The sequence below is a fragment of the Myotis daubentonii genome, chromosome 8, assembly GCF_963259705.1.
Source record: "Myotis daubentonii chromosome 8, mMyoDau2.1, whole genome shotgun sequence".
In the NCBI taxonomy this organism is placed as follows: Eukaryota; Metazoa; Chordata; class Mammalia; order Chiroptera; family Vespertilionidae; genus Myotis; species Myotis daubentonii.
The window spans coordinates 88,413,364-88,429,437 of NC_081847.1; the positions used below are offsets into that span (position 1 = coordinate 88,413,364).

The window sequence follows — 16,074 nt, forward strand, 5'->3', positions numbered from 1 at the left end:
TCAGTCAGATCTAATCCATCCCAAGTCCCTGCCCCCTGTCATAAAGATGGACGTCTATGAAGCATCTATATTGAATAGCTACAGGTACTGTCATACACACTATTGCCTTCAGAATCGTGGTACAGGCATTTGCTTCCCGTAACTGCTATCGCTTGTGCTTGGCGCTTTAAGTTAGCTTGGCTGTCCCAGTAGATTTTAAGACCAAGGACCTTCTACTGCAGAAGATGAAGCCAATCATAGAAAAGACAAGGCCCCAAGAGAACAGTTATGCAGGAATTCTGCCCATCACATATAGACCATCTGCACAGTAGCAACATGACCCTGGAAGTGGCTGAGAAAGTAAATGCTAGATGAACACACAAAAATGATACGTCATTTAAGTTCTGGTCGCACCCAGAATGACAAAGTTATCACGTGCCTGCACTCTAAGATGGCTGCTGTGGGTCCCAGTCTCAAGCACACCAGGACTTAATGTACCTAAGAGCATCAAAATGTAACTTAGGGAAATTACTTTTTTTTTTTTAAGCTCTAGTAGACTAGTGAACGATATTAGTCATTTTCAGTTTACTCTGTCCAGAGTGACTACTTCTAATCCCAGTAATGAAATACTAATATTTTCACTTTCGACCACAAAGAACATTCCCTACCAACTACCCCATAGATATACCAATCCTGAACCAACTTGTGATCTCACCTTTAACTTCTACCCACTAAGTGCCCTGAAGAAAATAATCTAGTGAAAATAAATGAGGTGTATTTTTCCAGTTCATATAAGAACATTTCATCACTTGAACGGTCTTTGCTTGCTTTCATTTTGACTAAACTGTTTAAACCAAACTCTGTCTTAGAGGTTTCTAAATATAGAGTAAAAGAAAAATTTTTTTTATTTGGCATGTGGCTTTTAAATTAAAAAAAAAAAAAAAAAAAGCTAATTGAGATACCAGTAATACTTAAATAATGGTCACCTCACTTTAATGGTATTCACATTCTGTCACCCTATAAATTTACCTGTAATCATAATTATCTTTAGTTATCTGGGCTAGACAACTCTAACATGCTGTGAAAGTCTAGGACAGCGGTTCTCAACCTGTGGGTCGCGACTCCTTTGGCAGTCGAACGACCCTTTCACAGGGGTCGCCTAAGACCATCCTGCATATCAGATATTTACATTACGAATTCATAACAGTAGCAACATTACAGTTATGAAACAGCAACGAAAATAATTTTATGGTTGGGCCACAACATGAGGAACTGTATTTAAAGGGCCAGAAGGTTGAGAACCACTGGTCTAGGATATACTAATTGCCCCTTACGAAGGCCCGCTGTTTGCATGTGGAACTTCACTTTGAAAACACTCCTCGAGTAGAACAGAACACATTTTTGCATGTTACTTTGGTATGAATAATCATATTTAGTCAAACCATTATGAGGAGACCAGAGGTCTGAGCAAACACAAATATACTGTCAAAGGAATTTATAACGGGATAAACTGTGAGGGAGGGCAACAATCTGAGTGGAATAGGATGAACTGGACGATGAGGGGCAAGTAGCACTGTGGATGGCAGGTGTTACCTGTGAGACTAAAGATAAAGAGCATGCTCAGAGGTGCCCTACTCTCCAACAATATCAGGGAGCACTTGGTGGGGAATGAAAATCTCCACACTGAAAATGCTGTAAGCTGCACTGGAAAAGTTTAAGAATAAGGAAATATCAACTTTCTACCTTTTCCTGCCTCCTTAAATGTTAACGCTTACCTGTTACAAGAATAAGTATTGAAAAAAAGAGATTTCTCTAACATTAAATAACTATTGTCTCCAGAAATCAAATTTTAGCTAAGAGTAAACATCTGCAATTAAAGTTATCTTTTTGGACTTAGGTACTGTGATACTGCAATTTATAAGAAATACAATGGCCAAAACCGGTTTGGCTCAGTGGATAGAGCGTAGGCCTGCAGACTGAAGGGTCCCAGGTTCGATTCCGGTCAAGGGCATGTACCTTGGTTGCGGGCACATTCCCAGTGGGAGATGTGCAGGAGGCAGCTGATCGATGTCTCTTTCTCATCGATGTTTCTAACTCTCTCTCTCTCTCTCTCTCCCTTCCTCTCTGTAAAAAATCAATAAAATATATTTTTTTAAAAAAAAGAAATACAATGGTTATTTCATAAGCATGTGGTCTTCATCCTTCCCTGACTCACAGCTCCCAAATCCCTTGAATTCCCTAAGTGATAAAAGCAACAATGGTGTCTCTTGTTTTGTTGAGGTGACTTCTGGATCCTTCAAGGATGGTGCCTGGTTGCCAACAGGAGCAACCATGTCAGAGAATAGGAACTTTCAGTCCCACCTCTTGACATGAGGAGGGAAGAAGGACTGCAGATTGAATCAATTGCCAATGACCAATGACTTAGTTATGTCTGGGTCATGAGCCTTCATAAACATCGAGCTCCTCAGCCTTTTCTGGGAGAATTCCAAGTTGGGGCATCAGAAAGCTTCCACATGCCCCAAGCTCCAAGACAGAAGCTCTTTCCTTCAGGACCTCCCCTGTGTATCTTCTCAGCTAGTTACTGATTCACATCCTTTAATATCCTTTGTAACACATCAGTGATCTAGTGAATGAATGGGTTTGCCTCAGTTCTGTGAGCCGTTCTAACAAATTAATAGAGAACCTCTGATTTATAGATGGTCAGAAGTTCAGGTAACAACCTGGGCTTGTGCCTGGCATCTGAAGTGGAAGGCAGCTTGGTGGGACTGAGCCCCTAACCTGCGGGATCTATCCCCAGGTACACAGTGTCAGAACTGAGTTGAATTCTTGAACACCCTGCTGGGGTCTGAGACTTGCTTGTTGATGTGGGGAAGCTGCCACATGCACATAAGAATTAGGTCTGGGAACCCTTTTCAGATACAAAACATATAATCAGAAAACCAATTAATCCAAAGAATAATACCACTGCTTTAAAACTACATGACGATTGTCAAGGGCGGGGGGAAAAAAGGACACATATGTAATACCGTTTGTAATACTTTAAGCAATAAAAAATAAAATAAAATAAAAAAATAAAAATAAAACTACATGACATACATGCAGAAAAATCTACAGGTCAGTTCTCCACTCCCTCAACCTTTAAATGTAGACCTTGCCTAAAATGAACCATCCTGAGCCCTCCTTTATAGTTTGTTCCTGGTAGCTTTTATCTACTCTTATCTTACTTATTATCTTTCATCTCTAACCAGTTAGTACATCCAGTTCCTCCATAATCACCTTTGAATCCATCCTTCCTTTCCACTGCCACTGCCTAAGTTATTTATCACTAGAAGCCCGGTGCACAAAATTCGTACACTGGAGGGGTGGGGGTCGGGGAAGCTGTGTCCCTCAGCCCGGCCTGCACCCTCTCGCAGCCGGAACCCCTTGCTCCTTACCGCCTGCCTGCAGCAGAGGCAGGAGAGGCTCCCGCCACCACAGCTGCACTCACCAGCCATGAGCCTGGCTTCTGGCGGAGCAGCACTCCCCCTATGGTACACTAACCACCAGGGGGAAGTTCCTGCATTGAGCATCTGCCCCCTGGTGGTCAGTGCGCGTCACAGTGACTGGTGGTTCCACCAGTTGTTCTGCTGTTTGGTCGATTTGCATATTAGTGTTTTATTATTTATCATGGTCTAAATCACCATGGTAGGCTGATTTTCTATTTGCTAAGTCTCGTTGCATTCTAAATTCTCTAGATTGCTCTTCCTAGAACACCACTATGATCTATCAGATGAAGCCCACAATGGACTTCAACTCACTAGCAACTCACTAGCCAAATACCTGCATTTGAGATCCTTTTCCATCTAGCCTTCTCCTAACCTTTCAACCCTACTTTCCACTCCTCTTACCCAGTGACCTCTTCTCTAACCACATTGGTTTACTCACTCTATCCTGAACCGGCTGAATGGTTTCCCTCTTCAGCCCTTTGTGAATGATGTATTTCACCTGGTCCATAATGCATGACTTTACCGCAAACTCCAAAGAGACCAGAAATACCAATCCACCTGTACCTCTTCCATAAGCCTTAACGAAACCATACAGCTTACTCCCTGTATCAGGCAAATAATTATGAATTGCCTGTTGGCATCTCTTAGTTTCAAAATACTGAGTTCTGTATGGTTATAAAACTTCCACAAGTTTAAATCTTATCTTCACAAATAGCATACTAAAGTCATTATTTATGAATGAAATGATGTCAAATTTTCTTCAAAATAATGCAGACTGAGTCAGGAGTAGCAGATTGAGGCATGGATGAAATAAGATGGGCAACCTTTGTACTTACTTGGTAGTTTCTAACGTGATTCCCTCTTTTACATATATGTTTGAAATTTCCTATAATGTTTAAAATATAAATATTAAAGTATGCAAGCTGAATATTTCCTCTGAAAACTGGAAAGTTCTTTTTAAAAATATGAAGTTTGGGCAAGTAATTTGAGCATTAAATAATTTCTTTAGCCCTGGCCGGTTAGCTTGGTTGGTTGGAGCATCATCCCCTTACACCAAGATGGGGTCGGTCAAGACACATGCAAGAATCAACCAGAGTGCAAGGATGGGTGGAGCAACAAGTCAATGTCTGTCTGTCTGTCTTTCTCTGTCCCTTCCTCTCTCTCTCTAAAATCAATAAAAATTTTTAAATAGAATTTCTTTAGCAGTGGGGGGACGGGGGAGGGGGAAGGAGGACTAGGAGGGAGACTATTGTTTTAAGTATCGATAAGGAAAAAATTGTTTACAATTTGGGTACTAATAAAATGTAAGAGCATTCCATTTTTTCCTTTAACATAAATGTTTAAGGAATCACCATACAATTTTAAACAGTAGTAAAAGACCTTAAGTATAATTCCAATTGTACCAATCATTCTCATTCCTTAAACTAACATTTACGTAACAAAAACGACATACAAACAGTGTGTTACTGGTAGCAAATTCTATTATCGCCATATCACAGAAAAAAAAACAAAAAAAGCCAGGTTAATCCATTAAAAAAAAATACTTTTTTTTTTTTTTTAATCTTCCTTGTTCAGAAGTACACTCACTTTCTGAACAAAGAGAAAAGAAAAACACTGGCTGTTTTGGTTAAACTGGAGAATGGACACTGCTGTGGAAAAGTCAGAAGTTAAATATGTCTGGGAATGATTTCAAAATAAAATGGGCCGGGGGGGTGGTGGAATATTGATGAAACAAGATTGGCCAGAAGTTGTTCATTCATATGCTCAACTGGTTGATGAGCACACAGGGGATTCATTACACTTTCCCATCTACTTCTCAGCACAGGGGGGATTCATTACACTTTCCCATCTACTTTTGCTTCTGCATACGTTTGAACTTTTCCATAATAAAAAATAGATAGCTAAATATACCCCAAACCAGACTATATTTTCAAAAAAAAGAAGAGGCTAGTGGCCTCCAAGATAGGCCTTTTTAAAGAGATGCATACATCATTGCACACATGTTAAAAAGAATTTCAAGGACATTCATCCTTGCCTTAATCTATGATTCTTCCAGCATAAAAAGAACAAGGAAAAAATATCAAGATACATTATTCAAAAATCTCTGAGAGGATGATGTTCTTCTTCCTCACATTTACAAATCACTCACAATTGTTCCTGACAAATGTTAAGTGTTCAATTTTAAAATTTAATTTTAAATTACATTTGCTATTACTTATATTCATACACAGCTTATGTAATCAAGTTCCCAAACAAATTAGTTTGAACTTAAATTACAAGACAAGACAAAAGCATAAGGTCGACAGATATTATTCAAATTTCATTCTATTCCATACTTCTATTTTCCTTCTTTGGGAAGCTTTAGTTTTTTGAAGTTCTGATGAAATTAAGTAAAACTTCATTTTACACCTTCCTAGCCACCTCTTCGTGGAAGCGGCAAACAACAATAAAAGATCAATAACAAGAGCTGAAAAGCGTATGAATATTTCTAGCCAAACAGTAAATCCAGGAAATGAGAGTTGATGATGTTTTTCTAATTCATCATGCAAGTCTGAGAACATCTCAAACATGGGATAAAAGGTTATGAATTTTCTATTAGTCCCTCTATAAAATCTTTTTTTTAAAAGTATCACTTCCCTTGCAAATCACCTGTTTCTGTTCCATTTATTAAAACCAACTTATGATTCTGTTTCACAATTGGAATGTTTAAAGCAATTTGAAAATATCATCTGTCAATTTTGTTGGAGATTATTTTTAGAGTGTGTCAGTTCCCTTTAAGCTCCGTATTTCCTCTACGGCAGGTATTGTGGTGGGAGTCATGGCAGGTAAGACTCTGCATGGCAGATTCTAAAAATCAGACGTAGGACAGATGGCAATGTTGCACCCTAACAAAAATTTCTCCAGCAAATGACTAAAAGATGTACTGGTACTGCTGACAGAGAGTTATCAGAGCACAATTTCCACCAGACTTGTATGTCTTTTATATATGGGTCCAGGCTTTAAACACGCAATATCAAGGAAAAAACAAACTAAAAGCAAGTCAAACTTTCAATTATGCAATAAATGCTTAATATTGCATTTCTTTCCTTCTTCCAACTAAAAGATTTTTGGTCTGCAAGGTCTATTTCAACTGTACATCAACTCTGAAAGAAGCGTGTGTTTTTGCAGGAACATATAAACCTATCTCAATGTGCCACATTTAGCCTGCGAGTTACAACTGATTTCACCTCATTTCAGTGAACGCTTTAAAACGAAGACCTATAGCCTGCTCCTTAGGAAATGTGTTGCCTATCTGAACATCTGAGAAATAACAGGGTCAACCTAGTTAAATATTTGAAAAAGGGGGGAGGAGGGAGGAAAAGGGCAACATTTCTAAACAAAAATGATCACGTCTATAACCCAGAATGAAACTGCTTTAATTAGTGGCAATTTTCCCTTTCCAATATTACAGAGCTAGAAGATCATCTTTTGGTCCAACGTCTTCACTGCCAAATAGGATTTAAAATTTACCCTTTGTCAACTTTAAGATGCAAGTGTAATAATACATAATTACATTATTTGAGTAGTATCCCAAGCGGATTATGCACGAGATGTTGCAATAAGAAGATGAGTAAGGAGCTCTATTCGAGGCTGCAGAACAGGGTGGGTAAGAGTTCTGGGGTTAAACCACCTACATCAGGATTCCAACTCTGCACTAAGCAGCAGTCCAACCTGGAGCACACTCCACTCCCCCATCCTAACTCCCCATAGGTAAATTGGAGATAACTGTACTATGCTTCATGGGGCTATAAGGATCTGATCAGATAATACTGAAAAGCATTTAGCAAAATAATACTAATAGCTGCCAAAATTACGAGAGCTGTGACACTGCATACACATAAAATTAAGTTACATAAGATCCTATACTATATACTATACACTATACACTTTATACTAAATCCTATATACACTATAGAGTTAGTAAAATTTGAATGTTGATTTCTTACTGTGTCTGTGCCTTATGAGTATCTTTTCTACCATTTTCACTATCCTATGTAATCCTATATAATAAAGAGGTGATATGCAAATTAACCCTCAAGCCCTCACAAGATGGCTGCCTATGACCAGGTCAGCAGGGGGGTTAGTGAGGGACAACCAAACGACTGAACAAGCAGGCTGCATGGGGCGACCAGGCCCGGCAGGGGGGGTAGTTAGGGACGACCAAATGACTGAACAAGCAGGCTGCGTGGGATGACCAGGCCAGCAGTGGGGTGAGGGGCAACCAAACAACTGAACAGCAGGCTGTGTGGGGCAACCAGGCCAGCAGGGGGGCGGGGCACAGTAAAAGGCGACCAGGCCAGCAAGGGGGGGCAGTTAGGGGCCACCAAGCCGGCAGGGGGAGGGGGATGCAGTTGGGGGCAACCAGGCTGGCAAGGGGGGCAGTTGGGGGCGACCAGGCAGGCAGGGGGGGCAGTAAGGGGTGACCAGGCCAGCGGGGGGGGGGGGGGGGCAGTTAGGGGCAACCAGGCAGGCAGGCAGATGAGCAATTAGGAGCCAGCGGTCCAGGACTGTGAGAGGGATGTCCAACTGCCAGTTTAGGCCCAATCCTGGCAGTCAGACATCCCCCGAGGGGTCCTGGATTGGAGAGGGTGCAGTCTGGGCTGAGACACCCCCACCCCCTGTGCACAAATTTCATGCACCGGGCTTCTAGTATCTCTGATAAGCATCTTATTTTCTATGAAGAGAGACTAAATCTCTAATATTATTTTTTAAAAGCTGTATCTCTGCCCTAGCTGGTTTGGCTCAGTGGATAAGAGTGTCGGCCTGCGGACTGAAGGGTCCCAGGTTCGATTCTGATCAAGGACACATACACAGGTTGCAGATTTGATCCCCAGTAGGGGGCGTGCAGGAGGCAGTCGATCAATGATTCTCTTTCATCATTGATAGTTCCATCTTTCTCTCCCTCTCCCTTCCTCTCTGAAATCACTAAAAATATGTTTTTTAAGCTGTATCTCTAACATTAAAAAAGAAAAAAGCTCTCTGTCCTTCTATGATACCCTGAACATGATAAAAATTAGGAACTTGAAAATAGATGGACTTAGTAAAATATCTCAATCTATTCCATCTTAGCACAACACCACAGGTAATATAAAACAACGGCTAAGAAGCCATTTAAGACTTCTTTTACAAAATTTTAACTGTCATATCAACTGGTAAATACTTATTTAGCATCCGTGTGTTTAGCACTGTGCATGGGGGGGAAAGAGATTTGTGAGAAAGCCACAGATTCTATGGAAATGAACATGAAAGTAATACAGGGACACACAAATGATCCAAAATATATATTTTTTTGGAAGGACCATTTATTGAAAGTCGGACATTTTAATATTTAAGAACTGTGGCAATGGATCTCTCCTTGATTTACTCAGCTAGTTTTTTTCCAACAAAGACTACCTGAGTTGTTTTTTTAAGACAAAAAAGGGGGGGGGGGAGATGCTGAACTTTGAAATTCTCAATGATTCAGAAATCATGCCCTTAAAGCACCATACTAGCCTTCAGTAACAAACGAGATTTTGTTTTACAACTTTTACTATACATTTTTTTACTTTTAGATTTTATTCTATTTAGATTTTGGAGTGGGAGGGGGAGGGAGAGAAAGAGAAAGAGAGAGAGAGAGAGAGAGAGAGAGAGAGAGAGAGAGATCATTTTGCTGTTCCACTTATTTTATGCATTCACCGTTTGCTTTTTTATATGTGCCCTGACTGGTCATTGAACCTGCAATCTTGCATATAGAGATGACGCTCTAACCAACTGAGCTACCCTGCCAGGACATTGCTATACATTTTTTCAAATCTGTTTACATACGTTCAACACATAAATCTTGAGTTACTGAATCATTTTCCTTATTGGTCCTTAAATATACCTAAAGCTTCAAGAGCTCTATGTATTGATTTTAACGGTCTGGAACTGAATCCTTAGAAGACAGGTAGAGGTACAACCATACCACTTTACAAAGGGAGAAACAAACTACAGCCCTGGGAAGTGTAAGTGACAAGCTCAAGGCTGCACCCCTGGGAAGTACAGAGTTAGAATACCAACTCCAGACCTCTTAGCTCCTGTGCTCTACTGCCTTCCCTAGACTCCTACTTTCATCACGTATCTCATGATTTTACAGACCTCAATTATTTTGTGTCCAAGTCCTCTTCTCTCCAGATTGAGATGAAATCTCTAGTCTCTCTTCATGCACCTGGCTCCCTATGATTATTTTATTTTATTTTGTTTTGGTTAATTGTCCTCTAGTTCCATTGTCTTTTCTTTTGAGAGAAGTGATCAGGTGTGAATACATCATAATTTGGTAAGAGTCAAAATGTTTACTGTTATGTTTCCAATATCCATCCAGATGATATATTACAGCAGCAGCTATAACAGTTGCCCATGACTCCCAGGTGTTTAACCCAGGTATAAGCAAAAGTCGAGAGCCCTGTCCAGTGTGGTCCAGTGGTTACAGTGTCAGCCGAGCACCTAAGAGTCTCAGGTTCCATTGCCAGTAAAATGATTGTTCAAATCATGAGTTCAAATAATGGCAACGAACTTTTTTAGGAACTGTACCAGTGGATCCAACACTTTATCAAACCACACCCTTTGGAAAAACAAACTTTGGGTGATAATATATGAACTGCCACTATACTATCAGTAGTCCTGACAGAAGGCATAATTATACTGCTTAACTGGCAACCGGAGGCACACCTTCCTATTAGAACTTGGCAGTCTCAGGAAACCAAAATACCATTCTACCAAAATGTGAGGCTTTCTTGATGAGCTTAAGTCCAATTAATAAGTGTTAAGACAGACCTGCGTTAACACAGATTTCTCTAAATTAATCTCCCTAGGGGCAGGCTAATTCAGGAGTCAGCATTATTAGAATCAGTGTGTACAACTTGGTGCAGGTGTTCACATTGCCAACGGGAGAGTTAACGCTTAACCACCTATGAACGATATGGTGGGTGTTTTGAGCTACTGGTTTTTAACGGGTCGGTGTATACAGGGATGGTAATATGCAAAGCAGTGACACTGCGGATTGAAAAATGTGTTCACCTTCGCTACAAGTAGGTGACCTTCCACATTCATCACTGAAAGTGGAAGTCAGTATCACATACCACATGTCCTCCCACCTCAGAGTTTAACCTCTCAGAAGGAAATGAAGACTGGGTGTTACAACCCTGCCTAGGAACTCACACTTTGTAGGTAGTGAACAGACAATACTCCTTCCAGCCCTGAACCAAGAACATGCGGCACAAATCTATGCAATGTGTCCTTTAATTCTGCATGAACAAGTAAAAAGCATATTACGTTGTATTGTCTCATAAAAAGAATAATTACCACTATACTGGTTTGTGATTTGTCTTCAACGAATGTTTGAAAAGTTGTTTTAAATTATATCAGTTTTCTACCATAAAATATCTACTGAGTTTGTATAAAAAAAAGTAAACGTCAAAAATTTACACACATCGCCCGACCAGGGTGGCTCAGGGGTTGAACATCGACCATGAACCAGGAGGTCACAGTTTGATTCCCAGTCAGGGCACATGCCTGGGTTTCGGGCTCATCATCATTGCTGTTTCTCTCTCTCTCTCTCTCTCTCTCTCTTTCTCCCTTCCTTTCTGAAAACAATAAAAATATATTTTTTAATTTACAACACGTTCAAAATATATTAACTGACCACAAATTAGAACGCAGTAATCTATTTTCTGAAATAATTTTTCTAACTACTGCAAGGGGGGAAAAAAAAACTTTGCAAAAACCAAAAGTTAGTTTGAATAAATACGTCATCTCAAAGCCAAACAACCCATATCCCAGGAGAAACATCACAGAGAGTGCAACTGAGTTTAATATGCTCTACTGAGGATAGACTAGCCTCCTATCCCCCAAGTTCTCAGAAAGAAGGCTTGCATACCACCTGCTTAGAAAAACAGAAGGAGCTGTTAATGAAAGAATGCGCAAAAGGGAACAACGTGAATATCACTACAACAAACAAGTGAACTTGAGAGGAGTAAGAATTTGTTCCACAATTTACTTTCTTAGTATTATTCAAGTACACTTAATATTTAATGATGGGAAAATACAAAACAAGATAACCATCTTTGTATGATTAAGTTTTTCATCTTTTACGATGTCAAGATAAGTGGTCTCAGATAAACTGACAAAACAGTTCTAATAAGCCACTTTAATTTTTTTACTTGAAGAGATGAATTTACTGAAACTACTCATCCATATACTTGAGCAACTATCAGAAATATACATTCATATTTACATGTGATCCCAGCAGTGATCACATTCTTGTGTATGCACGTATGTATATACCCATACACATGCGTCTATTTTTTAACCTTTTAAATCTACTTAAGAGTATTTGCAATTCATATGCACATACACTTTAATATGTTTTCCCAGGGGTACTATATTAACCAACTCGAGGTCAGAAGAATGCAAACCCTTCAAAATATTATTCTAATGGCCAAATGGCTGACAACTGGTTGTAACACCCAAATATTATTTCCTGGAAAAATGATTCCATCAGCCCACAAACACAGCCTGCAAAGCCACTGAATAGAAGAACATGCTCCCACTTTGTCCTGGAAGTGGGAAGACTCATAAAGAAATGTGAGTCAATGTGTTGATAAGAAAATTCCACTGGTATCAACAGCCACAGGCATCTTCCTCATCTCCCTGGGTCATCCAAACTAAAGACGTGGACAGCAGGACGACACCCAGCTGAAAACCTTCATCATTCAGACCCGGCTTTCTCAACCGTGGCGCCGTGTCCCTGGGGGCACACCCTGCGTGCTCTAGAAGAGCCAGCAGCATCCCTCGCCTCGACCCACCAGATGCCGGTCGCTGCCCCTTCCAAGGGGTGACCATCAAAAACGTCCCCAGACATTGACACCTGCCCCCCTCCCCCGGGAGGCTAACTGGGGTCTAGGAGTCTCACTGCTTAGGACAGTGCTTAGCTTTCAAACGGGTGCAAGTCCTGCGACACCCACCGAAAGGGCTGCAGGCACTTGACAGGCCACTGGCCCGGACCCACCAGGTGGCCGAAGCCCGCTGCCCGGCGGCTCGTTCCTGCACGTGTGCGTGATTCAACGCTGGCGGGGACGCGTCTGCGACGGCTGGGAACGGAGCCAACCGTGACTGGGGTTTACAGTTTCGATGAGTTGCACCTCCTTTTAACCCTTCGGCGGCGGGTCATCGCCGCCAGAGGAACCCTTTCCTCGCCAACCACCGTCTCCAGCACCTGCAACCGCGGACGCCCGGCTCTGGGCTCTCACTGCACCGGGCTCAGCTCGCACCCAGGGCTCAGGCACCTCGACCACCAGGCCAGCCGGCCGGTGCCGCTTCCCTAGGACACCCCAGCTCTCAGCTGGACTCCCCCCGGCCCAGGGCAGCGCTTGACCCTTGACCCCGGCCTGACCCCGCCACCCCCTCCCCCTCCCCCCCCCCCAAGGGCGGTACCTGAAGTAGTAGACATCGCTCTTGCCGGCACTGAGCCCAGATTTTCGGATCACTTCCTCCTTCTTCCATCCGGGGGGGAGGGCCGGGCAGTCCATCCTCTTCCCGCTCTCCGTGGCCCGGGGTCCCCTGGGCCCCGGTCCCGCGCTCCCCGACGGGAAAGGGACCGGCTCCCGCCGGGGGGCGCCGCCGCCACCGCTGCCGCCGCCGCAGACGCCGTCGCCGCCAAGGCCGCTGCCGCCACTCGGGGGACGGCCGCGGCCCCGTCCCCGGCCACGGCCCCGTCCCCGTCCCCGGCCACGGCCCCGGCCACGGCCACAGACGCCGCCGCCCCGGCCCGCCTGCTTCCACCGCCCCCGGCCACGGCCGCCGCCCCGAGCGACTTCCCTGCGCACGCCGCTCACCGGGGACGGGGCGAGCGCGCTGCCCTGGCCCCCCTGCTCTATGGCGGAGTCGCCGCCAGCGCCGCTGCCGCCCGCCGCGCTCTCCCCCTCCTCCTGCTCCGGGCAGCAGCGGCCTCCCCCCGGGTGCGCGCGCATCCAGCCCCCTCCCCAGCCGGCGCTGCGCTTCTTCCGTAACCGAGCCCTTGGAATCCCGGAGACCCGCCCCGCCCGCAGAGCGGCGCGCGGGGGACGCGCGCAAGCATCATAGAGCGGACGCGCACAGAGCGGCCCTCCCGCCCGGGGCGTGGCCCCAGCCACCGCCCCTTAGGTCCTCCAAGCGCTCGGGGCGGCCATCTTGTCTCCGCCCCCTAGAGGCCACGCCCCCGCGCCGGCCCTCGCTCCGCCCCCGGCCGCGCCCTTCCGGCTCTTGCCCCGCCCCGCGCGCGGATCCCGGAAGGCGGGCCGGCTCGGAGTCCCTGGTGGAGGGATGTCAGAGGTGATGCGGCTGCCGGAGCTTCAAAGAGGGCTCAGCTCCCACCGGGTGGTTTTACCCGCGCTTGCTTGTCAGTTACTGAACGACGAAAAGATATGTCTCATGTTTTATATTCACTAATTCGATTGTTCATTGAACGGGGTAACAGATGCCCTTTCTTGTCTCTCTGCGTCCAAGCTTGCCAGCCAGCCGGATGGAAGGAGTGAGTCAGTGTCCCTTTAGTACAGCGGTTCTCAACCTGTGGGTCGCGACCCCTTTGGCAGTTGAACGACCTTTTCACAGGGGTCGCCTAAGACCATCGGGAAACACATATATAATTACATATTGTTTTTGTGATTCATCACTATGCTTTCATTATGTTCAATTTGTAACAACGAAAATACATCCTGCATATCAGATATTTACATGATGATTCATAACAGTAGCAAAATTACAGTTATGAAGTAGCAACGGAAATAATTTTATGGTTGGGGGTCACCACAACATGAGGAACTGTATTAAAGGGTCCGGCATTGGGAAGGTTGAGAACCACTGCTTTAGTATCACTACCCTGCAAACCCTGACTGATGGTCCTCCTAGACCAGTGATGGCGAACCTATGACACCTCTGACACGCGAACTCATTTTTTTGGTTGATTTTTCTTTGTTAAGTGGCATTTAAATATATAAAATAAATATCAAAAATATAAGTCTTTGTTTTACTATGGTTGCAAATATCAAAAGATCTCTATATGTGACACGGCACCAGAATTAAGTTAGGGTTTTTCAAAATGCTGACACGCCGAGCTCAAAAGGTTCGCCATCACTGTCCTAGGACTTGGTGAGGCTGAATGTATGTAGGAAAATGACAACTTGGAACTTTAACTCCAGCTGTACGCGGTTTACCTCAAAATTCTTAAAAAGACCAGAATCCCTGAATCCGTCTAGAATTTACCAAATTTCAGGATCTTCTCCTAATTTGGACTCCCTCGACTAATGGCCTTTGGCAAGTATCAGTGGCCTTTGGCTTGGTAAACACTCCCTTATCTTGAAAGTTAACCCATTGTCACAAACTTGTAGGTAGGAGTCTGTGTGGAATTTATTTGGACCTGCACACGCATTCATAAGTGACTTTTAATGAATAATGCCAAGTTGATTAGAAACTGATGCAGTCCAGCCAGCCTGGCTCAGTGGTTGAGCATCTACCTGTGCACCTCCGAAGGCACCTTGTGAAAGTGACAGTTGAAGGAGAAAAAAGAGAGAGAAGAAGAAGAAAAGAAAAAAAGAACCAATAACTGAATCTTAAGGAACACCTACATTAAGGCTCAGATGAAGGAGTAAAAGTCTGAGAAATAGGAGATTGAAGTTTAGATGGCAAACCCTCTGTAAGAAAAAGGGCTTTGATTATTACACCTGATTAAAACTAAAGGGTACACAGCAAACATCTAGGTAGAAATGGTAATTGAGGCAATAGGTGGGAAAAGATATACTTTTGGAAATGTTTACCTTTCCAAGCTATTATCTACCAAGGGTATAGATCAAATGATACAGTGAGTATAAAAGCATTTTTAAATAAATAAATCACCAACTTAAGGTAATTACTTTGACTCCTACTACCAGATTTCATTTGCTAAATCCTGGTAGATCTAGTTCAATGTTCCCTCTGTTAAGAAAAATCTCATTTAGACATTTCGAAAGCTTTTTAGGTAACACTTGAATTTTTCTGCTATGATGTCATAAAGCAACGTAGCAAAAGGAAGAAACAAACAGACAAAACATCACTTATTTATTCTGTCAATAAAAGAAGAAAACTGATTAAATTCAGGAACTAGATTGAGAGCCTAAAAGTACTGAGAACAGATGCTAAATACCTGAGATAGGTCCCTTTGTTTCCCTTAAAATAATTATTTGTCCCTGGACAAATAATAAACTTTGGTAATTCTGGAGAACTGCATTTTACATCACTCCTCCAAGAAGAATAGCAACACTGTTTTTCTCGGTACAGTTGTGACAACATTTTTCAATTTTATCTCCGTTGCAGTGGAAAAGGTCTCGCTGGCCTCACCGTTTGGAAAAAGTGGAAGACAAGAGGGAATTATGTTTGAAATCTGGTCCATTAAACAAACAATAGAGACTTAACCACCTCTGATCTGAGCCTCCCAGGTGTAAAGCAGGTGCTGAAACACCAACTGTCACCCCTGGAAGACTCTTGTTTTCAAAAAATATTCTTCTTTTTATTGTTTACCAAGTCAATTTGAGGCTAAGCCATT

General features: G+C 43.1%; 1 protein-coding gene across 1 annotated transcript in view; it reads right to left on the reverse strand.

Annotated features, from left to right (window-relative positions):
* MBD2 (methyl-CpG binding domain protein 2) overlaps nucleotides 1-13,609 on the reverse strand; it is a 51,643-nt gene extending 38,034 nt beyond the window's left edge. The window contains exon 1 of the mRNA XM_059707335.1: nucleotides 12,954-13,609. Coding sequence (XP_059563318.1) covers nucleotides 12,954-13,489 — 536 coding nt within the window. The 5' untranslated portion in view covers nucleotides 13,490-13,609. The remainder of the gene's footprint in view (nucleotides 1-12,953) is intronic.
* Nucleotides 13,610-16,074: the final 2,465 nt, after the last annotated feature.